The 27,228-nt window shown below is 49.7% G+C and overlaps 1 protein-coding gene across 1 annotated transcript; it reads right to left on the reverse strand.

Annotated features, from left to right (window-relative positions):
- Positions 1-2,633: 2,633 nt before the first annotated feature.
- Positions 2,634-4,196, reverse strand: LOC131680021 (uncharacterized). Its single transcript, XM_058960754.1, has one exon. It carries the CDS (start codon positions 4,194-4,196, stop codon positions 2,634-2,636), a length of 1,563 nt encoding a protein of 520 aa, XP_058816737.1.
- Between the last annotated feature and the right edge of the window lie 23,032 nt (positions 4,197-27,228).

Consider the following 27,228-nt stretch of genomic DNA (forward strand, 5'->3'; position numbering starts at 1 on the left):
CTGTCGTACAAACTACACTATTATGCTCACGAACACCGACTGCGGTCGGCACTGGGGATAGACTTTGTGTAGTTATGCTCGTTCTCTCGTAGATGACGATCGGGTTGCTCTGGTTTGTAGTTTTGTTAGTTGAAGTGGTAAAATCGGTGTTCCTATCGGCCACAGAGGTGAATTCACTATCAACGGGTTGGGGTATGACGGCCCGGATAGTTCCTTCATCCTGCTGTGCTTGCGTTGGAAGGAGTACTACACTTTCCTCTCTTCCAAACCGATCTATCTCGTGGTCAGTGTTCGTGCGTGGGTTGTCGTTGGATTCCAAACGTTGATGAAAATGAGAATTATCGAAGAGGCTGGCTAGGAGGCGTCTCGGTAATCTCAATATCATCGTCTGAATAACCCATGGTTTCGTTGGTGGTAGTGGTAGCGGTTCTTTTTGGTGGTGGGCTCAAGTTATCCGGTGAGGTTGTCGTGGGTTTGCTGAGCGGGGTATGTTGTTTCTGCGGTCTACCTCGTTTCGAATCAGTATTAGTCGCTGGTGAGTTGTTTCTGGATCTCGTTACAGGCCCGGTTGGCTGGTTCGTTTGCTTCTGTTCTTTGCTGTGCTGGGGTTTTTCGTGATTCGCGGATTGTTGTTTGATGTACGCCATCATTTGCTCTATTTTTTCGTCTTTGCGTTTGTTCTCTGCCAGAAGTTTAACGATCTGCTCATCCTTCTTCTTCATTGTCAGCTCCAACTCTTTCAGTTTATTTAGGATCTCGTTTGATTGTGCTGCAGCCTGGGCGTAACTTCCTTGATTCTGCTGTTCAGCTCGTTTGCGCGCTTCCGGGAATGTCAAATTGTCGCGGATTTTTATTTTGATGACCTCTACTTCCTTTTTGTAATTTGGACATTGGCGGCTTGTTGGTTGGTGATCTCCTTTACAATTTAGGCAAAACTGGGGTGCTCGACATTTTTCTTCGCTTTGATGTTCTCCAGAGCAGTTAGGACAACGGTGCGGGCCAGGACACTGAACACGCGTATGGCCGTATTTAAAGCAACCATAACAGAGCATCGGGTTTGGGAAATACGGGCGAGTTGGGACGCGAAGCAAACCGATTTTCATGTATTCCGGGTATGTGGTCTTGCAGAAAGTCAAGATGAGTGCTGGCGTATTCCCTCTGTTTTCGACTTCTTTACGTGTAATTCGCTGCACACGAATCACTCCCTGGCTTAGAATTTCTTGTAAGACTTCCTTTTCTTCCAAGTGAATCAGATCGTAGCAGGAAATTACGCATCTGCTTACGTTCAGATTCGGATGGGATTCAACCACAACATCAGTACCGTCCATGAGCTTGGTCATTTTCATAAGTTTGGCAACATGGGCTGGGTTCCGAACTCGAAGGGTATACCGTGTCCCCTGAGCTTCGGTATTCGCACCTTCAATTGGACCTCCAGCGGCAACCTCAACCGATTTTCCAATGATAAACGGGTTTCTTGGCAATGGTACGCCGTCTTTACCTGTCAGCTGCAGGAATGTCAGTTCACCAAATTTGTTCGTTGGGTCCATGTACTCTGGTAGTCTTCTCGTTCTCGACCCACCCGGATCACCGCTACTAGCGGCCGCCATCTTGGATTACACCACCAGACGTTGGAAAATACTCTTTGGCACGGTCACCCGATACCATCCCCAAATAGACAAAAAGGCAAAAAAAGAAAGATCCTACCTTAATTGCCCCCTCAACGTCGACTTTTTACAAGTGTTCCCACAATTTTGGGACACACTGTAGGTGCGCAGTGATGAATCTGTTCGCTTACTAGCTTCTACGCAGCCACTAGATAGTAATACGAGCAAGAAAAACGCACTTTGACGATTTTGATTTTTGTGCCGTTCCAACACTTTTGACACGCACTGTACCGTACTAATATTGATACACACTGTATTGGTATCTCAAATACCACCAAATCCAACGTCAAAAAAAAAATTTCAATATTTTTAAAAACTTTTCACTTTTTTACGGCTTCAAAAATATCCCCCGTTCAGCACACCGTCACACACGCGACCGGCATCCACAGCGAGTGAATGACACGGGCCGGTCGGCCCAGTAGGTAGCACTGCGATGGCTGTTTATTTATGCCTTAGTACCGCGTGGGTAAAAACTAAAAACCACTTAATTTAGCCGTTTCTTCACCGATTTTCACAATTCTTTCAACGTTAGTCACTGGAGAATCACTTCACTCGTGTTTTCGTCGAAAAATAAGCCGCGAATATCGCGAAAAACACCGATTTGTTGTTGTTGTTGTTGTTGTTGTTGTTTATTAACGACACTTTACACCAAACGGTGCATTCGTGTCGGAAGAAAATTAGTTTTCAAATTCCTATCAACATTATAAAACAATTTACAATTCATTATTTTTCACATTCGTTTATACAAATTAGTTTCCTTGAGGAAGCTTAGCAGTTTGTCTTCGGTGTTCGTGTCGTTGCCTAAAGCCACTCGTAGGCTCGTCGAATCGATGTTGTGCATCCTTCTAGCATCGTCGTATTTTCGGCACTGAAGGATTATATGACGAACATCTACGGTTACCCCGCAGCAGTCGCAAACTGGTGGGGTTTCTCTCTTCAGAAGGAAGTCGTGCGTCAATCGGGTATGCCCTATTCGCAACCGGGTGAGCACTGTTGATCAGTCGAACTCTCGCGGTCAGTCCAGTTTACCGTATCGAATTTTATTTCGCGAAGCTTCACTTCAGTGGATGCAGACCATCGACGGTACCAGTGATTTCGGATAGCTGATTTTACCTGGTTGTTGGCGTCTGCTCCCGGAATGGCTATTTGCAAAGGGGCATTACCCCTGGCTTCTCCTGCGAGGCGGTCTGCCTCTTCATTCCCGCGAATTCCAGCGTGTCCTGGAATCCAGCAGAGATTGATTGGACGATGTCGTATCATGGTTTCAATCTCCTGGATCCACGGATGCTGGAACGTGCCAGCTTCAATTGCCGATAAACAACTGGCTGAGTCTGTCATTATTAGCAGATCGTTGGAAGTGTAGTACGAAGTTACCGCTGTTTTAATTGCAAACGCCTCGGCTGAGAACACGCTGCACTGTGGCGGAAGACCAGTCGACTGCTGGAGATGTTCTCCAAACATTCCCGCGCCTACTGCGTCGTCGTCTTTCGATCCGTCAGTATACACAACCGTTGAGTTGCTGAAGCGAGCATTCAGGAGCTCCTGAACGACAGGACGGACCACCTCAGAGGGATCTCCGGCATTCACACTTCTTTTGATATCCCACACGACGTGGGGCTGCGGCTCGTACCACTTTCGGGTGGCTAGTCGCGTTCGAGTACAAATATTTGGTAAGGGCATTCCGATCACCTCTGACAGTTCTTCGGAAGCTCGACGTACTAGTGGGAGATCCGCATTATCTCTGCTTTTTTCCAACAAACGGATGGACAATCGGGTTATGCTTTGGAGAACGAGGAGATCAAATGGTAAGGTGCCTGCTTCGGCCATGATGGCTAAGATCGGACTTGTAACGAATGCACCAGATGCAAATCTTACCATCCTGTTGTAGGCGGGCGCGAGAGTTTTGGTGACGACATCTCCGCCCCGACTAACGAGTCCCATCCCATACAATAGTCGCGAAGTGACAATGGCGGAGCCGATTTGTAACAAAGAAGTCCGTTGACCACGTGGTAGCTTTGCTCCGATCATTTTCAGGATACGCAGCCTGGATTCACACGCCTTCTTCGTTAGCTTGCAATGCGCTTTGAAGTTCAGCGATCTGTCGAGAGTGATACCGAGGGTTTTCAGTTGATTTTTTGACGGTATAGCTACTGTATCTATCCTGATGGATTGCGTGGGCTCACGGCGGGCATTCGGGCTACAGTAAAAGATGCTGGATTTTGTTGCTGATATCGTGAATCCAACACTTTTCGCCCATCTATGAACGGCTTTTACTGCTGACTGTAGTTTCCGATAGAGTGGTTGTTCTTTTTTGCCCCGCACTACAAGAAGGATGTCGTCGGCGTATAATAGCACTGTCACGGTATTCGGAACCACCCGGAAGATAGGTTGGATTGCTACGAGGAATAGGGTAACTGAGAGCACAGAACCCTGTGGTACACCATTTTCCAGCGGCAGCTTGCGCGATAAATGCCCATCGACGTTTACCTGGAACGTTCGCTCCGAAAGAAAGCTAGTGAGCATGTTTATCATGTTTCCGCGTATCTGCCACTTTCGTAATGTTCGCAGGATGCCGTATCTCCAAGTGGTGTCGTACGCCTTAGCCAAGTCAAGCGATGCTATCAGACAGTGCTCGTCACGGTCGGGTAATGTCCTCTCCAACTCCGCAAAATATGTGTCAGTACCTCGGCCGGATCTGAAAGCATGTTGTCGAGTGTCTAGCCGCCCGTTCGATTCAAGCTCGGTAGTTAACCGTCGATTCACCATCCGCTCGAATACCTTCGCCATACAGCTCGTTAACGTGATCGGTCGGAAAGCAGATGGACCTGTGTCGCTCGAATTCGGCTTTGGGATTGGCACAATAATTCCAGTTCGCCAACAGGATGGAAATACGCCACTGCGCCAAACCCTGTTGAAAAGCTCCAATAAAGCAGTTTTCACCGACAATGGTAGTCGTTGTAGCATTGGATAGCCGACTGAATCCGGACCTGTAGAATTACTTCGTCCTCTGTCGAGCGCCCATACAAGCTCATTCAAAGTGAAGTCGGAGTTATAGATGCCGTCGGTCTCGGGTGAAAAGTTGAAACGGTTTCGTTCGGCCTTTTCCTTCTCAATTTGAAACGAAGGAGGGTAGCTGGATGTTGCCGATATTGCGCTGTAATGCTCTGCTAGTTCTTCAGCCACTTCTTCTGCATTATCCGTGTAGCCATCTGAACGTTTAATGACGGCTGGGCGATGCTGACGTTTTCCTCTTAACGCGTTCACTGTCTGCCACATTTCCGATGCAGTGGAGTTTAAGGATATTTTCGCGACGAATTCCTCCCACGATCGTTGTTTGGCATCACGGATTGATTTTCTTGTTGCTGCCCGCGCTTCCTGAAAGCTTTTCAGTGCTTCAGGTTTTCGTGGGTCCTCCATTTCGATACGCTTCAGTGCTCTGAGTGCTTTTCTTCGACTTTTTATGGCTGCTTTTACCTCCGGACACCACCAAGGAACTGCCTTAGGTCCGACCTTTCCGCTGCTTCTGGGTATTGCAGTGTTTGCTGCAGTCATCAAATGATCGACAAAACGGTCGATTGACATTTCGACGCCCGGTTGTATGGCGTTGGCGGTCAATCGTTCGTAAGCTGTCCAGTCCGCTTGGTCATAAATCCATTGTCGCCTTTTTGTTGGAACATGTGAGAACCCGGGGATGGAAACGGTTATGGGCAGGTGGTCACTGTTATAGGTATCTGGAAGCGTTCGCCAGGTGAATTTCGAGGCCACAGTGACGGAGCAGATTGACAGGTCGAAAGCTGAAGTAGCACCGGTGGCTGGGTCGACTCGTGTATGCGACCCATTGTTAAGTATAACTAGGTGTTCTTCCAACGTTTTTTCTGCGATGAATTGACCTAGTGCGGACGATTTGTTGGATCCCCAGCATATGTGATGAGCGTTGAAGTCACCTAGCACTAACATAGGACGTGGGAGCTGTTCGAGGAGGTCACATAGTTTTTCTTGGCACTGTTGGGTACTGGGAGGAATGTATATTGATACCACCGTCATTTGCTGTGGTAGTTGAACCCGAACTGCGATCGCTTGGATATCCTTATCGACGTCAATCCGCTCAAAGGGCACTCCATCCCGAATGGCCAAGCCCACTCCGTGTTGCCAGTGTCGACAGCTACCAGTCTGAAGCAACAGAGTATAGTTCTTGCCAATGAAGTCGACTGGGATCACTCGATTGTCCGCTTTGGTTTCCTGTAGTGCTATTAGGCTCGGTTCGTATTCAGTGATGAGCTGTTTAAGCTCGCTGACATTGGTTCGCAGCCCCCGAATATTCCACTGAAGTGCGAAACATCTACTATCTCGTCTGGCGGAAGTCGTTGACGAAGACGAAGATAAAGACGAAATAGACCTTCGATGTCCAGCTGGCACGTTGCGTGTGCTGATATCCACGGAACGATCGGTACTCTGGTACTGGTTGTGATGTTGCGATGTATCTTCGCCGGCGGAAAGCCAGGAGGAGAATTGCGAGGACTGTATATCAGGGAGGTAGGGACAGTCCTCTTCCCCCCGGTCGATCCCTTCATTATGAAGTGGGGAAGCTACTTTCTTCTCTTCTTCCCCAAACCGGTTACTCGTTGGACTCGAACTGGTTACATCTGCAACAGAGGAAGCAGCAGCAGCATTTGTGCGTAGATGAAGCGATATTGGACTGACCTGTGGGACGTCTAGCCCCACAGTGCCAGCCGCTGTCGAAACAACTACACGATTACTTCCAGAACTACCGACAGCGACCGGCACTGGGGAAAGACTTTGTGTAGTTTTAGTGGATTGCTTCTTCGACGATCGGGTTGCTGATTCGTTGTGGTATAGTCTTGTCGATGTGCCTTCTCCGGGTGAAAGCAGCGGTTGGTGCCAAGGTTCAGCAAGAACAGTGTTGCCAACCGGATCTGTAAATACGTTTAGCGCAGCAGTATCTGTGAAAGGGTTAGCAGACTTGGAACTGACCTGAGATAGGTCCAGCCCCACAGTGCCAACCGCTGTCGTACAAACTACACTATCATGTTCAAAAACACCGACTGCGATCGGCACTGGGGAAGGACTTCGTGTGGTTTTCGTTGATTGCTGCTTCGACGCTAGAGTTGCTGAGCCAACGTGGAGCATTCCTGTAGGTATGCCTTCTCCAGGTGAAAGCAATGGTTGGTTCCAGAGATGTATGGGTACGGTGATGTTAGTCGACTCTGTAAAGGAATTTAGCGCAGCAGTATCCGTAATAGGTTTGGCAAAGTCAGAACTGACCTGTGGAGGGTCTAGCCTCGCAGTGCCAACCGCTGTCGTACAAACTACACTATCATGTTTAAAAACACCGACTGCAGTCGGCACTGGGGAAAGGCTTCGTGTAGTTTTGCTGATCTCCTTCTGTTCGTCGCTCGGGATTCTTTTGTTTACTGGTTCGCAAGTTGTAGTGGTGAAATCGGTGTTCCTATCGGCCACAGAGGTGAATTCACTATCAACGGGTTGGGGTATGACGGACCGGATAGTTCCTTCATCCTGCTGTGCTTGCGTTGGAAGGAGTACTACACTTTCCTCTCTTCCAAACCGATCTATCTCGTGGTCAGTATTCGTGCGTAGGTTGTCGTTGGTATCCAAACGTTGATGAAAATGAGAATTATCGAAGAGGCTGGCTAGGAGGCGTCTCGGTAATCTCAATTTCATCGTCTGAATATTCCATCGTTTCGTTGGTGGTAGTGGTAGCGGTTCTTTTTGGTGGCGGGCTAAAGTTATCCGGTGAGGTTGTCGTTGGTTTGCTGGACTGGGTGTGTTGCTTCTGCGATCTTCCTCGTTTCGAATCCGTATTTATCGCTGGTGAGTTGTTCCTGGATCTCGTTACGGGACCGATTGCCTGGTTCATTTGCTTCTGTTCTTTGCTGTGCTGCGGTTTTTCTTGGCTGGCGGACTGTTGTTTCATCTGATGGATGTACGCCAACATTTGTTCGATTTTTTCGTCTTTTCGTTTGGTCTCCGCCAGAAGTTTTGCGATCGTTTCGTCCTTCTTCTTCATTGCCAGTTCCAACTCTTTCAGCTTGCTAAGGATCTCATTCGGTTGTGCTGTGGCCTGAGCATAGCTGCCTTTACTTAGATGTTCCGCTCGTTTGCGTGCTTCCGGGAATGTTAGATTGTCGCGGATTTTTATTTTTATGACCTCCATTTCTTTTTTATAAACAGGACATTCGCGGCTTGTTGGTTGGTGATCGCCTTCACAATTCCGACAGTACGCAGTTTCTTTACATTTTTCTTCGCCGTGTTGTTCTTTCGAGCAATTAAAGCATCGCTGAGGACCAGCACATCGAACGCGTGTATGGCCGTAGTTGAAGCATCCGTAACAAAGTATCGGGTTCGGGAAGTATGGGCGAGTAGGAACGTGAAGCAAACCGATCTTTATGTATTCCGGGTATGTGGTTTTACAGAAGGTCAAGATTAGCGCTGGCGTATTCACTCTCTTCTCAGCTTCCTTTCTTGTAATTCGCTGTACACGAATCACTCCCTGGCTTATGATTTCCTGTAAAACATCCTTCTCTTCCATCTGAATCAGATCGTAGCAGGAAATTACGCATCTGCTTACGTTCAGATTCGGATGAGCTTCGACCACTACTTCAGTGCCGTCAATGAGCTGGGTCATTTTCTGCAACTTAGCAACTTGGGCAGGATTCCGAACTCGAAGGGTATACCGTGTCCCTTGAGCTTCGGTATTCGCACCTTCGATTGGACCTCCAGCGACAACCTCAACCGATTTTCCAATGATAAACGGGTTTCTTGGCAAAGGTACACCGTCTTTACCTGTCAGCTGCAGAAACGTCAATTCGCCGAATTTATTCGTCGGGTCCATATACTCCGGTAATCTTCTTTTGCTTGACCCTCCCGGGTCACCGCTACTAGCGGCCGCCATCTTAGATCACACCACCAGACGTTGGAAACTGCTATGTGGCACGGTCACCCGATACCAACCCCAAATGGACAATAAAGGTGAAGAAAAGGAAAGATCTTACCTTATTTGCCCCTTCAACGTCGATTTTTTCGAAGTGTTCCTTAAAACGCGCAAAAAAAACACTTTGCAATTTATTCCTTTTTTCGCCGTTCCAATACTTTTGGCACGCACTGTGGCGTCCAATTCACACTGTACCACTCTCTTCGGCAGATTTTTATTTTTCTTTTTTTAAAACTTTTCGTCAATTTTCCTACTTCAGCCGTTTCTTCGCCGATTTGCACCAATTTTTCGCTGTTAGTCACTTAAGATTTGTTGTTGTTGTTGTTTATTAACGACACTTTACATCTAAGGGTGCATTCGTGTCGGAAGAAAATTGGTTTCTATACTCGTATTAACATCTCATAATAATTTACAATTCAGTATTTTTATATTCGTTTGTACAAATTAGTTTCCTTGAGGAAGCTTAGCAGTTTGTCTTCGGTGTCCCCGTCGTTGCCTAGAGCCACTCGCAGGCTGGTCGAATCGATGTTGTGCATCCTTCTAGCATCGTCGTGTTTTCGGCACTGAAGAATTATATGACGTACATCTACGGTTACCCCGCAGCAGTCGCAAACTGGTGGGGTTTCTCTCTTCAGAAGGAAGTCGTGCGTCAATCGGGTATGCCCTATTCGCAACCGGGTGAGTACTCGTTGATCAGCCGAACTCTCGCGATCAGTCCACTTTACCGTATCGAATTTTATTTCGCGAAGCTTCACTTCAGTGGATGCAGACCATCGACGGTAACTCCGCTAGCGAATGACGGATCCCAATAGTAGCATGTCTGTAATAACATACGTACATGGAACTATTGAGATCCAGAGCTACAGGTCCAAAGCCCTGGTAAAGGAGGATGGTTGTGATGATCCGGGCCGAGATCACCACGTAAAGCAAGGTAGGGCATAACCCCAATTCCAAGGCGTGAAGCGACCCGTGCCGAGGGATGAGTGATCGAGGGGGTGAAAAAGATGCTCGATCGTTAACGGAGCCTGTGGGGTACCTGGGCAACCCCCACAGTAAGCGTCCCTTACCACGCTAATGCGGAGCTCTGGCGTGGCGGACATATATTTCTCGCGCTACTCGTGGGACTATACATGGAGGCAAACAAAAATAAAAATAAACAGACGGAGGTGCCAAACCCCTTCGCAAGAGGTGGTTTGGCGAGGTCTCCCCCCCGTGGGGAGAGTAGTGGAACGATGAGTGCTGTACTCGAAAGCACCAGTGACCCCCCAGCAGCGGTAGGCAATACCCCTACCAATGCATCGGAGGGGCCAATAGCTGCGATGCGCAAAGTAGCGAAGCAACTCGATGCTATAATCGACTTCGCTAGCGCAAAGCAGAACATAGCCAAGGAGTTGAAGTTGAGCCTTCTGGAGCTCCGGAAAGCTGTTCGTGTCGCAAGACAGGAACAGCAGGCATATGTTGAGAGGGTGGAATGTCGGGAGAGGCCCGACAGAGAAACCCAGACAGTGGCCTCCAATAGGGAGGAAAGTGAGAAGGTCAATAGAGGTTCACAGACAGTGGCCTTTACCTTCTATGGAGCAGCCACGTCGATCGGAGCGGCGACCGAGTTCCCCTCGAAGGGAAAGGGAAAGGGCAATCGCAAGACGGCATCGAATGCGAAGCGCCCTAGGAAGTCGCCAGGAGAGGGTGCCAAAACCGACACCACTCGGCGTGCAACCGTCAAGGTCAAACGCCGCCTGGGTGAGGTAAGCGAGGGCGAGAGTGACCTCGCTGTGGAGAGCGATGGTACCAGCAACCCGACACGACCGGGGCAGGGGGGCTCAAACCCCTGGACGCTGGTTACCAAGAAAAAGCCGGCACCGAAACCGGAGGTACCGCGGCCTGCGAGGAAGGCCAAGGACAGAGGCGAAGCCTTGTGGTTAAAAACCGACAAGGACAAATACGCCGATGTCCTTAAATCGATGAAGGCGGCCGAAAGCCTCTCGGCCCTTGGGCAGGATGTGCGTAGCGTAAGATGCACCAACACGGGAGAGATGCTCCTGGTGCTGAAGCGAGGCGCACAATCAAGTGCAATATATAAGGCCTTGGCTCAAGAGGTCCTTGGCGAGGGCGCCCAAATCAGGTCGCTAGGTGCGGAAACAACTCTCCAGTGCAAGCACTTGGACGAGTTCGCGACCGCAGAAGACGTCGTCGCAGCCGTCAAGGAGCACTGCGGCGTCACAATCGAGCGGGCCTCTGTGCGATTGAGGGACGGACCCTCTGGCACCCAAGTAGCCTACCTCAGGCTACTCAATGCGGATGCCAAAAAGGTAACCGAGAAAGGGAAGCTGAAGATCGGCTGGTCGGTATGCCCTATTAGTATACCCCAGCCGCCTTCAGTGGACAGGTGCTATCGGTGCCTAGAATCCGGCCATAAAGCTTACGAATGCAAAGGCCTAGACAGGAGTAAGCTATGTCGTCGATGCGGCGAGGAGGGGCATAAAGAGCGGGGGTGCACTAAGGCATATAAGTGCCTTATCTGCACCTCTAAGAAGCAAGCCCATAAACATGCTATGGGCGGACCTTCGTGTCCCTTCGGCGAGTTAAATAAGAAGAAGCCATGAGAGTCACACAGCTAAATCTTAACCATTGTGCAGCAGCCCAACAGCTGCTGTGGCAGTCGGTCTCGGAGTCGAGGACAGATGTCGCCCTCTTATCAGACCCGTACAGCATCCCTGCCGGCAACGGCAATTGGGTGTCGGACGGGTCCGGAATGGTGGCAATCTGTACAACGGGAAGGTTCCCGGTTCAAGAGGTAATACACCCCTCCGCCGAGGGTGTGGCGATTGCCAAGATCAATGGTGTGTTCTATTGCAGCTGCTACGCCCCACCAAGGTGGCCAATAGAACAGTTCTACCAGATGATCGACAGGCTCTCGTCGGACCTCGTGGGCCGGAAACCGGTAGTAATAGCGGGAGACTTCAACGCTTGGGCAGTGGAGTGGGGCAGCCGCTGTACAAATAGCAGGGGTCAAGCGCTAATGGAAGCGTTTGCGAAACTCGATACTGTGCTAGCTAATGATGGCTCCGCTAGTACATTCCGTAGAAACGGAGTGGAGGCGTGGATTGATTTGACCTTTGCCAGCCCGAGTCTGGCTCCAGGCATGGAATGGAGGGTAGACGAAGGCTACACCCATAGTGATCATTTAGCAATCCGCTTTAAGATCAACTATGGTGTGCAGCATCCGAGGGCGGGAGATCCCTATCAGGTAAGCGGGTGGAAGTTCAATCACTTCGACAGCGAAGCTTTCACCGCGGCCCTGGGACTGGAGGCCAACACCGACAGTCTATGCGGGGATGCGCTGGTAGCTGTTCTATCACGTGCGACGCCACTATGCCGAGAAAAACACTGCCAAGAAACGGCAGATGCCCGGTATACTGGTGGAGTGCCGAGATTGCAGCTCTACGGTCAGCCTGCCTCAGAGCTAGACGTAGGATGCAAAGAGCCCGCACCGAGGATGCAAGAGAGAACCGCCGTGAAGTGTTTCGAGCTGCGAAATTAGCCCTTAACAAGGCTATTAAAAGCAGCAAGAGAGCGTGTTTCGACAACCTGTGTGAGAGTGCCAACGCGAATCCGTGGGGTGACGCCTACCGGATTGTGATGGCCAAGACCAAAGGGGGCTCCTCACCCCCAGAACGGTCTCCGGACCGGTTGGCAACGATTATCGAAGTACTCTTCCCGTCTCGAGCCACAAGCCCCTGGCCACCTGCACTACGAGACAGTGCGGGCACGGTCGAAATGGTGGCTCCAGTGACGAACGAAGAACTACTCGCAGTGGCTAAATCCCTAGCAATGAACAAAGCTCCAGGGCCGGATGGAGTTCCGAACAACGCTCTCAAGGCAGCGATCATAGCGAACCCGAACATGTTCAGGCTAGCTATGCAGAGATGCCTTGACGAGTGCCGTTTCCCCGATAGATGGAAAAGGCAGAAACTGGTGCTGTTGCCGAAGCCCGGGAAGCCGCCAGGCGACCCATCGGCGTACAGACCAATCTGTCTGATAGACACGACTGGCAAACTGCTTGAGAGGATCATCCTCAACAGGCTCACCCCGTACGCGGAAGGTACGGACGGTCTGTCAAGCAACCAGTTTGGCTTTCGGAAGGGTAAGTCCACAGTGGACGCTCTCAACTCAGTGATAAATACTGCCGAGATAGCGATCCAACGAAAAAGGCGAGGTATTCGATACTGTGCGTTAGTGACACTTGACGTGAAGAACGCATTCAACAGCGCAAGCTGGGATGCCATCGCGCTCTCGTTACACCGGCTTAGCCTACCGGTGGGTCTGTACCGGATCCTGGAAAGTTACTTCCAAAACCGCGTACTGCTATACGAGACCGATGCCGGTCAGAAAAGGGTTCCGATTACCGCCGGAGTCCCGCAGGGCTCGATCCTAGGCCCGGTGCTATGGAACCTCATGTATGACGGGGTTCTGAGACTGAAGTTCCCTCCTGGGGTCAAGATCGTCGGCTTTGCCGACGACGTAACCTTGGAGGTCTACGGGGAGTCAATTCCTGAGGTAGAACTAACCGCAGAACACGCGATTAGCACGGTGGAGGAATGGATGAGCGCGAGAGGCCTGGAGCTCGCTCATCATAAGACGCAGGTAGTTATCGTCAACAACCGCAAGTCGGCACAACATGCAGTTATCCATGTGGGAGAAGTCGCGATCACTTCACAGCGAAGTCTGAAGTCTCTCGGAGTCATTATAGACGACAAGCTGACCTTCGGCAGCCATGTCGACTATACGTGCAAGAGAGCGTCGACTGCTGTTGCGGCACTATCGAGAATGATGTCCAACAGCTCAAAGGTGTGCGCCAGTAGACGTAGGTTACTGGCAGGCGTTGCCGTATCTATCCTCAGGTACGGCGGCCCGTCATGGTCAAGAGCACTGAGGGTAACCAGTTACCTACAGAAACTGGAGAGCACCTACCGCGTGATGTGCCTCAGAGTGATATCTGCCTACCGCACGGTATCACACGATGCATCCTGCGTGATAGCGAGCATGATGCCAGTCGGGCTGGTCATTCGGGAAGATGAGGAGTGCTTTGAGCTACGTGGAAATAGGGGAGCCCGCGAGCGCACCAGGGTGACCTCGGTCGCCAGATGGCAGCGTGAGTGGGACAACTCCTCGAAAGGTAGGTGGACCCACCGGCTGATACCTAGCATATCGAGCTGGGTGGGAAGACCCCATGGGGAAGTTCACTTCCACCTGACACAATTCCTGTCAGGCCATGGCTGTTTCCGTCAGTACCTCCACAGGTTCGGGCACGCGGAGGTCCCAGTCTGCCCGGACTGCCCAGGTGTAGATGAAACTGCCGAACACATACTGTTCGTATGTCATCGGTTCGACGTCGAAAGAAGAGCAATGCTTGACGTCTGTGGCTGGGACACAACCCCGGATACCCTTATCCAGCGGATGTGTCAAACGGTGGAGAAGTGGAACGCAGTCTCGGCTGCTACCATCCAGATTGCCAGTAGGCTACAGGTAATCTGGCGAACCGAGCAACAGACGGCGGGCACGGCTAACTAGTGATTGGTTAGTTGGAGCGAAAAAGGCCAAGCGCAAAATAAGAGAGTGAATGGTCTGTTCATGCCGAGGTAGGTTGGCGCAGCGAATGGCAACCGCGTAAGGGGTAAACCCAGCCACCCCGAAGCAAGACAGAAGAGTGAGTGTATAGGCGTATAAGTGGACTGCCTCATGCCAAGACGGGAGGGTCGTAGCGTAGTATGTTGGAACTAAGCTATCGATGCCTCATGGCGTGGCAGAGGAGTGAAAGGGTGAGCATCCAAGTCAGTCTCACACTGCATGTTAAGGGTGAGCATAAAAGTCAGCCTCACAGGTTGGTAGCAAGCAAGGAATGAAAAAGGTGAGCACAAAAGTCAGCCTCGCATGGTATGTCAGAAGTGGGGCCTAAGAAAAATGTCCCACATGGGATGCCAGAGGGAGTGACAAAGGTACAATAGAGTGGCACGATTGAGAGTGAATCAGGTGATAGGGTGAGCACCCAAGTCAGCCTCACATGTATGGGTAGGGCGAGCACAAAAGTAAGCCTAGCAAGGAATGAGTAAGGTGAGCACACAAGTCAGCCTCGCATGGAACGTAAAAGGTGAGCACAAAAGTCAGCCTCATGTGGGAGTGTTTGAGAGCGAATCAAAGTGTGATTGAGAGAGCACCCAAGTAAGCCTCATACAGGATGTATGATCGCGTGAGTGAGAGTGAATGAGTACACTTAGTACAGCCATCCCCCCAGAAGTAATACCGAGAGGTAGTTCCTGGGAGGAATGATGGCGGAGCCCAATGGAGTTTAGTCGGTATTAATGGCTGGTCACCATTCGAGTCCGACACGCCCCCAGTGCACCCCGTGTGGTAGATTGGACCCTACCGTTAGCACGTGTACTGGGCTAGGACATAAAGGTCTTCTCCATTGTAAAAAAAAAAAAAAAAAAAAAAAAGACCATCGACGGTACCAGTGATTTCGGATAGCTGATTTTGCCTGATTGTTGGCGTCTGCTCCCGGAATGGCTATTTGCAAAGGGGCATTACCCCTGGCTTCTCCTGCGAGGCGGTCTGCCTCTTCATTCCCGCGAATTCCAGCGTGTCCTGGAATCCAGCACAGATTGATTGGACGATGTCGTATCATGGTTTCAATCTCCTGGATCCACGGATGCTGGGACGTGCCAGCTTCAATAGGGATCTTTAATTTGGAAAAATTGTGCCAGTTTTTCATATGTATTGATAGCGGGTGTCCTTACGAGTACACTCATGTCATTCTTAAACCTTAATTATTCTTTTATGATTTTTAAATTTAAAAAAACCAAATTAAACTCAACCAGCAAACTGACAGTTGTCCTACTAAATGACGTATCTGCAAATATCTTGTTCGCCTCATTGTTAACTGGGACAGCACCCCACACAGCATGATCTGGTACTTTGTCAATCCGCTAGCAACCTGCCATCCCAAGTTTCATCTGCAAACTATGGTAGATCTGATAAGGCAACCTATAGGGTCGTGCAAGTCGCATGGGTTTGGATGTGTTATTGTCCTAAAAGGAAACAAACTAAAAAATGTTTTTTTCAATAGTTTCAGGCCAAAAAATTGAAAAAGGACTGAGATATTAACTCACGGTACTAATCTGCATCAGAATATGCCTTAACCCGCACACCCCTAAAGATCCCTATTGCCGATAAACAACTGGCTGAGTCTGTCATTATTAGCAGATCGTTGGAAGTGTAGTACGAAGTTACCGCTGTTTTAATTGCAAACGCCTCGGCTGAGAACACGCTGCACTGTGGCGGAAGACCAGTCGACTGCTGGAGATGTTCTCCAAACATTCCCGCGCCTACTGCGTCGTCGTCTTTCGATCCGTCAGTATACACAACCGTTGAGTTGCTGAAGCGAGCATTCAGGAGCTCCTGAACGACAGGACGGACCACCTCAGAGGGATCTCCGGCATTCACACTTCTTTTGATATCCCACACGACGTGGGGCTGCGGCTCGTACCACTTTCGGGTGGCTAGTCGCGTTCGAGTACAAATATTTGGTAAGGGCATTCCGATCACCTCTGACAGTTCTTCGGAAGCTCGACGTACTAGTGGGAGATCCGCATTATCTCTGCTTTTTTCCAACAAACGGATGGACAATCGGGTTATGCTTTGGAGAACGAGGAGATCAAATGGTAAGGTGCCTGCTTCGGCCATGATGGCTAAGATCGGACTTGTAACGAATGCACCAGATGCAAATCTTACCATCCTGTTGTAGGCGGGCGCGAGAGTTTTGGTGACGACATCTCCGCCCCGACTAACGAGTCCCATCCCATACAATAGTCGCGAAGTGACAATGGCGGAGCCGATTTGTAACAAAGAAGTCCGTTGACCACGTGGTAGCTTTGCTCCGATCATTTTCAGGATACGCAGCCTGGATTCACACGCCTTCTTCGTTAGCTTGCAATGCGCTTTGAAGTTCAGCGATCTGTCGAGAGTGATACCGAGGGTTTTCAGTTGATTTTTTGACGGTATAGCTACTGTATCTATCCTGATGGATTGCGTGGGCTCACGGCGGGCATTCGGGCTACAGTAAAAGATGCTGGATTTTGTTGCTGATATCGTGAATCCAACACTTTTCGCCCATCTATGAACGGCTTTTACTGCTGACTGTAGTTTCCGATAGAGTGGTTGTTCTTTTTTGCCCCGCACTACAAGAAGGATGTCGTCGGCGTATAATAGCACTGTCACGGTATTCGGAACCACCCGGAAGATAGGTTGGATTGCTACGAGGAATAGGGTAACTGAGAGCACAGAACCCTGTGGTACACCATTTTCCAGCGGCAGCTTGCGCGATAAATGCCCATCGACGTTTACCTGGAACGTTCGCTCCGAAAGAAAGCTAGTGAGCATGTTTATCATGTTTCCGCGTATCTGCCACTTTCGTAATGTTCGCAGGATGCCGTATCTCCAAGTGGTGTCGTACGCCTTAGCCAAGTCAAGCGATGCTATCAGACAGTGCTCGTCACGGTCGGGTAATGTCCTCTCCAACTCCGCAAAATATGTGTCAGTACCTCGGCCGGATCTGAAAGCATGTTGTCGAGTGTCTAGCCGCCCGTTCGATTCAAGCTCGGTAGTTAACCGTCGATTCACCATCCGCTCGAATACCTTCGCCATACAGCTCGTTAACGTGATCGGTCGGAAAGCAGATGGACCTGTGTCGCTCGAATTCGGCTTTGGGATTGGCACAATAATTCCAGTTCGCCAACAGGATGGAAATACGCCACTGCGCCAAACCCTGTTGAAAAGCTCCAATAAAGCAGTTTTCACCGACAATGGTAGTCGTTGTAGCATTGGATAGCCGACTGAATCCGGACCTGTAGAATTACTTCGTCCTCTGTCGAGCGCCCATACAAGCTCATTCAAAGTGAAGTCGGAGTTATAGATGCCGTCGGTCTCGGGTGAAAAGTTGAAACGGTTTCGTTCGGCCTTTTCCTTCTCAATTTGAAACGAAGGAGGGTAGCTGGATGTTGCCGATATTGCGCTGTAATGCTCTGCTAGTTCTTCAGCCACTTCTTCTGCATTATCCGTGTAGCCAGCTGAACGTTTAATGACGGCTGGGCGATGCTGACGTTTTCCTCTTAACGCGTTCACTGTCTGCCATATTTCCGATGCAGTGGAGTTTGGGGATATTTTCGCGACGAATTCCTCCCACGATCGTTGTTTGGCATCACGGATTGATTTTCTTGTTGCTGCCCGCGCTTCCTGAAAGCTTTTCAGTGCTTCAGGTTTTCGTGGGTCCTCCATTTCGATACGCTTCAGTGCTCTGAGTGCTTTTCTTCGACTTTTTATGGCTGCTTTTACCTCCGGACACCACCAAGGAACTGCCTTAGGTCCGACCTTTCCGCTGCTTCTGGGTATTGCAGTGTTTGCTGCAGTGATCAAATGATCGACAAAACGGTCGATTGACATTTCGACGCCCGGTTGTATGGCGTTGGCGGTCAATCGTTCGTAAGCTGTCCAGTCCGCTTGGTCATAAATCCATTGTCGCCTTTTTGTTGGAACATGTGAGAACCCGGGGATGGAAACGGTTATTGGCAGGAGGTCACTGTTATAGGTATCTGGAAGCGTTCGCCAGGTGAATTTCGAGGCCACAGTAACGGAGCAGATTGACAGGTCGATAGCTGAAGTAGCACCGGTGGCTGGGTCGACTCGTGTATGCGACCCATTGTTAAGTATAACTAGGTGTTCTTCCAACGTTTTTTCTGCGATGAATTGACCTAGTGCGGACGATTTGTTGGATCTCCAGCATATGTGATGAGCATTGAAGTCACCTAGCACTAACATAGGACGTGGGAGCTGTTCGAGGAGGTCACATAGTTTTTCTTGGCACTGTTGGGTACTGGGAGGAATGTATATTGATACCACCGTCATTTGCTGTGGTAGTTGAACCCGAACTGCGATCGCTTGGATATCCTTATCGACGTCAATCCGCTCAAAGGGCACTCCATCTCTAATGGCCAGGCCCACTCCGTGTTGCCAGTGTCGACAGCTACCAGTCTGAAGCAACAGAGTATAGTTCTTGCCAATGAAGTCGGCTGGGATCACTCGATTGTCCACTTTGGTTTCCTGTAGTGCTATTAGGCTCGGTTCGTATTCAGTGATGAGCTGTTTAAGCTCGCTGACATTGGTTCGCAGCCCCCGAATGTTCCACTGAAGTGAGAAACATCTACTATCTCGTCTGGCGGAAGTCGTTGACGAAGACGATGATAAAGACGAAATAGACCTTCGATGTCCAGCTGGCACGTTGCGTGTGCTGATATCCACGGAACGATCGGTACTCTGGTACTGGTTGTGATGTTGCGGTGTATCTTCGCCGGCGGAAAGCCAGGAGGAGAATTGCGAGGACTGTATATCAGGGAGGTAGGGACAGTCCTCTTCCCCCCGGTCGATCCCTTCATTATGAAGTGGGGAAGCTACTTTCTTCTCTTCTTCCCCAAACCGGTTACTCGTTGGACTCGAACTGGTTACATCTGCAACAGAGGAAGCAGCAGCAGCATTTGCGCGTAGATGAAGCGATATTGGACTGACCTGTGGGACGTCTAGCCCCACAGTGCCAGCCGCTGTCGAAACAACTACACGATTACTTCCAGAACTACCGACAGCGACCGGCACTGGGGAAAGACTTTGTGTAGTTTTAGTGGATTGCTTCTTCGACGATCGGGTTGCTGATTCGTTGTGGTATAGTCTTGTCGATGTGCCTTCTCCGGGTGAAAGCAGCGGTTGGTGCCAAGGTTCAGCAAGAACAGTGTTGCCAACCGGATCTGTAAAAACGTTTAGCGCAGCAGTATCTGTGAAAGGGTTAGCAGACTTGGAACTGACCTGAGATAGGTCCAGCCCCACAGTGCCAACCGCTGTCGTACAAACTACACTATCATGTTCAAAAACACCGACTGCGATCGGCACTGGGGAAGGACTTCGTGTAGTTTTCGTTGATTGCTGCTTCGACGCTAGAGTTGCTGAGCCAATGTGGAACATTCCTGTAGATATGCCTTCTCCAGGTGAAAGCAATGGTTGGTTCCAGAGATGTATGGGTACGGTGATGTTAGTCGACTCTGTAAACGAATTTAGCGCAGCAGTATCCGTAATAGGTTTGGCAAAGTCAGGGTGGAGGGTCAAGCCCCGCAGTGCCAACCGCTGTCGTACAAACTACACTATCATGTTTAAAAACACCGACTGCAGTCGGCACTGTGGAAAGGCTTCGTGTAGTTTTGCTGATCTCCTTCTGTTCGTCGCTCGGGATTCTTTTGTTTACTGGTTCGCAAGTTGTAGTGGTGAAATCGGTGTTCCTATCGGCCACAGAGGTGAATTCACTATCAACGGGTTGGGGTATGACGGCCCGGATAGTTCCTTCATCCTGCTGTGCTTGCGTTGGAAGGAGTACTACACTTTCCTCTCTTCCAAACCGATCTATCTCGTGGTCAGTATTCGTGCGTGGGTTGTCGTTGGTATCCAAACGTTGATGAAAATGAGAATTATCGAAGAGGCTGGCTAGGAGGCGTCTCGGTAATCTCAATTTCATCGTCTGAATATTCCATCGTTTCGTTGGTGGTAGTGGCAGCGGTTCTTTTTGGTGGTGGGCTTAAGTTATCCGGTGAGGTTGTCGTTGGTTTGCTGAACGGGGTGTGTTGTTTCTGTGGTCTTCCTCGTTTTGAATCCGTATTTATCGCTGGTGAACTATTCCTGGATCTCGTTACAGGCCCGATTTGTTGGCTCGTTTGCTTCTGTTCTTTGTTGTATTGTGGTTTTTCTTGGCTGGCGGACTGTTGTTTCATCTGATGGATGTACGCCAACATTTGCTCGATTTTTTCGTCTTTTCGTTTGGTCTCCGCCAGAAGTTTTGCGATCGTTTCGTCCTTCTTCTTCATTGCCAGTTCCAACTCTTTCAGCTTGCAAAGGATCTCATTCGGTTGTGCTGTGGCCTGAGCATAGCTGCCTTTACTTAGATGTTCCGCTCGTTTGCGTGCTTCCGGGAATGTTAGATTGTCGCGTACTTTTATTTTTATGACCTCCATTTCTTTTTTATAAACAGGACATTCGCGGCTAGTTGGTTGATGATCGCCTTCACAATTCCGACAGTACGCCGTTTCTTTGCATTTATCTTCGCCGTGTTTATCTTTCGAGCAGTTAAAACATCGCTGGGGACCAGGACATCGAACGCGTGTATGGCCGTAGTTAAAGCATCCATAACAAAGCATCGGGTTCGGGAAGTATGGGCGAGTAGGAACGTGAAGCAAACCGATCTTTATGTATTCCGGGTATGTGGTCTTGCAGAAGGTCAATATTAGCGCTGGCGTATTTACTCTATTCTCGGCTTCCTTTCGTGTAATTCGCTGTACACGAATCACTCCCTGGCTTATGATTTCCTGTAAAACATCCTTCTCTTCCATATGAATCAGATCGTAGCAGGAAATTACGCATCTGCTTACGTTCAGATTCGGATGGGCTTCAACCACTACTTCAGTGCCGTCAATGAGCTGGTTCATTTTCTGCAACTTAGCAACTTGGGCGGGGTTCCGAACTCGAAGGGTATACCGTGTCCCTTGAGCTTCGGTATTCGCACCTTCGATTGGACCACCAGCGGCAACCTCAACCGATTTTCCAATGATAAACGGGTTTCTTGGCAAAGGTACACCGTCTTTACCTGTCAGCTGCAGAAACGTCAATTCGCCGAATTTATTCGTCGGGTCCATATACTCCGGTAATCTTCTTTTGCTTGACCTTCCCGGGTCACCGCTACTAGCGGCCGCCATCTTGGATCACACCACCAGACGTTGGAAACTGCTATGTGGCACGGTCACCCGATACCAACCCCAAATGGACAAAAAGGTGAAGAAAAGGAAAGATCTTACCTTATTTGCCCCTTCAACGTCGACTTTTTCGAAGTGTTCCCACACTTTTGGGACACACTGTAGGTGAGCAGTGTCGCTACTGCTTGTTTTCCACTTCTACACAGCCAAGAGAAGCGAACTGAATGAATTTCGCCAAGAAAAAACGCACTTAATGGATTCCGCCCTTTTTATTGTTCCAACTTTTTTGGCACGCACTGTAACGTCCAAATTTTTCAATACGCACTGTATTATACTCAACTACCACCAAATAACAAGTCAAAAAATTTTTTCCAAATTTTCCAAAACTTTTCACGTTTTTTACGTCTTCAATAATATCTCCCGTTCAGGGCACCGTCACTCTCACGACTGGCATCTACAGCAAGTGAATGAACTGGCCGGGCAGCCACGCGGGTAGGCACAGCGATGGCTGTTTGTTTACCTATAGCACCGCGTGGGCAAAACTAAAAATTCACTTTTTTCAGCCGTTTCTTCGCCGATTTACGTCAATCTTTCACTATTCACCACTAGAGAACCACTTCACTCGTCTATTTGTCGTAAATTGGACCGCGGTTATCGCGAAAAACACGGAAAAACACGGTATTAAAATTTACGAATGCGCGTTGTATGTACCGTACGGAACGGTGTTTCCAACTCAGATGAGTCACTTAAGAACCACTTCACTCGTGTTTTTGCACTTGATTGGATCGCGGCGATCGCGAAAAACACGCCAAAAGCACTGTGTGAAATTCGAGAACGCGCGCTGTTTAGACCGTACGGAACGGTTGTTGTTGTTGTTGTTGTTTATTAACGACACTTTACACCAAGGAAGGGTGCATTCGTGTCGGAAGAAATTATTTTACAATGCAGTTATCAGTTATGCGGTTACAAATCAAAATAAAATTTTATAACATTTTAAATAGGTTAGTTTCCTTGAGGAATTTTACCATACTCTCCTCATTTTTCCTGTCGTTGCGCAGAGCCGCTCGCAGACTAGTCGACTCGATGTCGTGCTTCCTTCTAACGTCGTCGTACTTTCTGCAGTGGAGGATCACATGGCGGACATCTACAACGATCCCACAGCAGTCGCACACTGGTGGTGAGGTTTTCTTTAGCAGAAAGTCATGTGTTAGCCGAGTATGCCCTATTCGAAGCCGGGTAAGCACTCGCTGTTCGGCCGAATTCTCGCGGTCAGTCCACTTCCCTGTGTCGAACTTAACTTCGCGAAGTTTTACTTCAGTGGACGCAGACCATCGACGGAACCATTGATTTCGGATAGCTGTTTTCATTCGGTTGTTCGCGTCTGCTCCCGGAACGGCTATTTGCAAAGGGGCATTACCCCTGGCTTCTCCAGCGAGGCGGTCTGCCTCTTCGTTGCCATGGATACCAGCATGACCCGGAATCCAGCACAGCTTGATTGGACGGCCTCGTAGCATGTTTTCAATCTGCTGAATCCACGGGTGTTGCGATGTGCCAGCTTCTAATGCCGATAAGCAACTGGCCGAGTCAGACATAACCACCAAATCACTGACCGTGTTATGTGTTGCTAGCGCTGTTTTGATTGCAAACGCTTCTGCCGAGAAGACGCTGCATGACGATGGAAGACCAACCGATTGTTGGAAGTATTCTCCATACACTCCCACACCTACCGCATTGTCGTCTTTCGAGCCATCCGTGTAGACGATAGTTGAACGGTTGAAACGACCTGCTAGGAGCTCCTGAAAAGCAGGCCGAACAATTTCCGAGGGGTCGCCAGCTTTCACACGTCTCTTTATGTCCCACACGATCTGGGGCTTGGGTTCGTACCATCTTCGTGCAGCTAAACGTGTACGATTGCAAATAGCTGGAAGAGGGATTCCGATCACCTCTGTCAGACGTTCGGATGCTCGATGTACCAGTGGGAGATCGGCATTGTCCTTGCTTTTTCCCAACGTATGGATGGCCAACCGGGCTATATTTTGAAGAACGAGTAGGTCGAATGGTAGGGTTCCAGCTTCTGCCATTATGGCTACGATTGGGCTCGTGACGTATGCACCGGATGCAAACCTTACCATCCTATTGTATGTAGGAGCGAGCGTTTGGATGACGGCATCTCCTCCTCTGCTTACAAGTCCCATACCGTAGAGGAGTCGCGAGGTAACAATTGCGGACCCGATTTGAAGTAAAGAAGCGCGTTGACCACGGGGTAGCTTGGCACCGATCATCTTCAAGATACGCAGCCTGGATTCACACGTCTTCTTCGTCATTTTACAATGCGCTTTAAAGTTGAGTGATCGATCGAGATTGACACCGAGCGTTCTCAGCAGCGTTTGTGTCGGAACGGCTACACCATCTACCTTTATCGCCTGTATGGGTTCACGGCGCACGTTAGGGCTGCAATAGAAGATGCTGGATTTCGTTGCAGATATCGTAAATCCAACACTTCTCGACCATTTATCGACGGCTTTTACTGCGGCCTGAAGTTTTCGGAGGAGCGACTGGTCTTTCTTCCCCCACACAAGAAGTAGAATATCATCGGCGTACAGCAACACTTGTACGGAGTTCGGAACCACGCGGAAGATGGGTTGGATAGCCACGAGAAATAGTGTAACAGAGAGCACTGAGCCCTGCGGCACACCGTTTTCCAGCGGATGTGCTGGCGACAAATGCCCCTCTACGTTGACCTGGAACGTTCTCTCTGCCAGAAAACTGTTGACAATGTTTATCATCCTTCCGCGTATTTGCCATTTCTGCAGTGTTCGTAGGATGCCATATCTCCAGGTGGTGTCGTACGTCTAGCGTCTACGTCTGGCCAAGTCTAGCGACGCTATCAGACAGTGCTCGTCACGGTCGGGTAATGACCTCTCCAGCTCCGCAAAGTATGTGTCAGTACCCCGACCAGATCTGAAGGCATGTTGTCGTTTGTCGAGACGTCCGTTCGACTCTAGTTCGGTGGTTAACCGTCGGTTGACAATTCGCTCGAACACCTTCGCCATACAACTAGTTAACGTGATTGGACGGAATGCAGCTGGACCCGCGTCATCCGAGCTTGGCTTTGGAATTGGTACGATGATTCCGGTTCGCCAACAGGGTGGGAATACGCCACTGCGCCATATTCTGTTGAAAAGTTCCAACATGGCAGTTTTCACAGACAATGGCAGTCGCTGAAGCATTGGATAGCCGATGCAGTCCGGTCCTGAAGAGCCACTTCTTCCTCTGTCCAGTGCCCACAGCAACTCATTCAGGGTGAAGTCCGAATTGTAAATATCATCGCTATCTGGCAAGAAGTTTATGCGGTTTCGTTCGGCCTTTTCTTTCTCCCTCTGGAACAACGACGAATAGCTGGAGGTTGCGGATCTTTCGCTGTAGTGTTGCGCCAGTTCTTCAGCTATTTCTTCTGGCTTATCCGTGTAACCATTGGACAGCTTGATGACAGTTGGGCGGTGTTGGCGTTTCCCTCTCAACGTGTTCACTGTCTGCCACATCTCCGACGTAGTTGAACTTGGAGATATCTTCGCGACGAAGTCTTCCCATGATTTTTTCTTGGCGTCATGGATAGACTTTCTTGCTGCTGCCCGTGATTCCTGGAAGATTTTCAGTGCATCCGCTTTTCGTGGGTCCTCTGCTGGTATACGCTTCAGTGCTCTAAGTGCTTTTCTCCGATTTTTGATAGCTACTTTCACCTCCGGACACCACCACGCGACCGCTTTGGGACCGACTCTGCCGGTAGTGCGAGGTATCGCGGCGTTTGCTGCTCTAATCAACCGGTCAACGAAACAGTCGATTGATATTTCGACGCCCGGTCGAATAGCGTTGGCGGTCAATCGCTCGTAGGTTGTCCAATCTGCTTGGTCGTAAATCCATTTCTGTCTTTTCGTTGGGATAGTCGACAGTCCGGGAATGGAAACGAGGATGGGAAAATGATCACTGCTGTGGGTGTCCGGAAGTGTCCGCCAGACAAATTTCGAAGCCACCGATTCTGAGCAGATCGAGAGGTCAATAGCCGAAGTAATACCGGTAGCTGGATCGATCCGAGTGTGCGATCCGTCGTTGAGGATGAGTAATCGTTCCGATAGCGTTTTTTCGGCGATGAAGTGGCCTAGTGCGGTAGATTTCGTAGAACCCCAGCAAATATGGTGCGCGTTAAAGTCGCCTAGTACCAGCACTGGATGTGGAAGCGTTTCGAGGAAGTCACCCAGCTGTTCTTGACACTGTTGAGTATTGGGAGGGACGTAGATCGATACCACCGTCATTTGTTGTGGCAGTTGGATCCGAACTGCGATTGCCTGTATATTGTCGTCGACATCGATTCGTTCGAAGGGTACACCATCCCGAATGGCCAGACCTACTCCTTGTTGCCAGTATCGACAGCTACCAGTTTTCAGCAGCAGGGTATAGTTGTTACCGATGAAATCTGCTGGAACTACTCGGTTGTCCACTTTTGTTTCTTGTAGCGCTATCAGTTTTGGCTCGTGTTGGGCGATCAGCTGCTTAAGTTCATCGATATTGGAGCGGAGGCCCCGAATGTTCCACTGCAGTGCGAAACTTTTGCTATTGCGACTGGTGATTGTCGCTGACGAAGACGATGTTGATGGCGAACGTCTACGAGATCGTATTGGCTCGCCGATAGGGTTCCTCGACGTGGTTGGTAGATCGGTGTTCTGGAGCTGCTGTTGTGATGTGCCTTCACCGGCGGAAAGCCAGGAGGAGAATTGCGAGGACTGTATATCCGGGAGGTAGGGACAGTCCTCTTCCCCCCGGTCGATCCCTTCGTGATGAAGTGGGGAAGCTACTTTCTTCTCTTCTTCCCCAAACCGGTTATTCGTTCGATGCGTGCTGGTCACATCTGTAACGGGATAAACCGCAACAGAATCCGTTCGTGAGCGAGGTGGAATAGGACTGACCTGTGGGACGCCTAGCCCCACAGTGCCAGCCGCTGTCGGAACTACTACACGATTGCTTCCAGAACTGCCGACAGCGACCGGCACTGGGGAAAGACTTTGTGTAGTTCTTGTTGTTTGCTGCTTCGAAAATAGAGTCGTGCTGCTAGTTGAGTCATCTCGGTACGGGTTTCTCACGTTTGGATTCATACTGGTAACATCGTCTCGATGCGGGTCTCTCGATGGACCTTCTCCGGGTGAAGTCAGAGGTGGAGGTGAAGCATAGATATGTTCTTCGTTGCCAGTCAAACCTGTAAAAATGTTAAGGACAGCAGTATCTGCGAGGTGGTTGACGCTATTAGAACTGACCTGAGGAAGGTCCAGCCCCACAGTGCCAACCGCTGTCGTACAAACTACACTATTATGCTCACGAACACCGACTGCGGTCGGCACTGGGGATAGACTTTGTGTTGTTCTGCTGATCTCCTTCTGTTTGTCGATCGTGGGTTTTTGGTCTGCTGGTTTACAAGTTGTAGTGGTGAAATCGGTGTTCCTATCGGCCACAGAGGTGAATTCACTATCAACGGGTTGGGGTATGACGGCCCGGATAGTTCCTTCATCCTGCTGTGCTTGCGTTGGAAGGAGTACTACACTTTCCTCTCTTCCAAACCGATCTATCTCGTGGTCAGTATTCGTGCGTGGGTTGTCGTTGGTATCCAAACGTTGATGAAAATGAGAATTATCGAAGAGGCTGGCTAGGAGGCGTCTCGGTAATCTCAATTTCATCGTCTGAATATTCCATAGTTTCGTTGGTGGTAGTGGCA

Source organism: Topomyia yanbarensis, chromosome 2 (assembly GCF_030247195.1).
Source record: "Topomyia yanbarensis strain Yona2022 chromosome 2, ASM3024719v1, whole genome shotgun sequence".
Classification (NCBI taxonomy): Eukaryota; Metazoa; Arthropoda; class Insecta; order Diptera; family Culicidae; genus Topomyia; species Topomyia yanbarensis.

What these genes read in the sequence shown, in the direction of transcription:
- LOC131680021 (XM_058960754.1), bottom strand. Translation starts at nt 4,196, where the DNA reads ATGATAAACATGCTCACTAGCTTTCTTTCGGAGCGAACGTTCCAGGTA.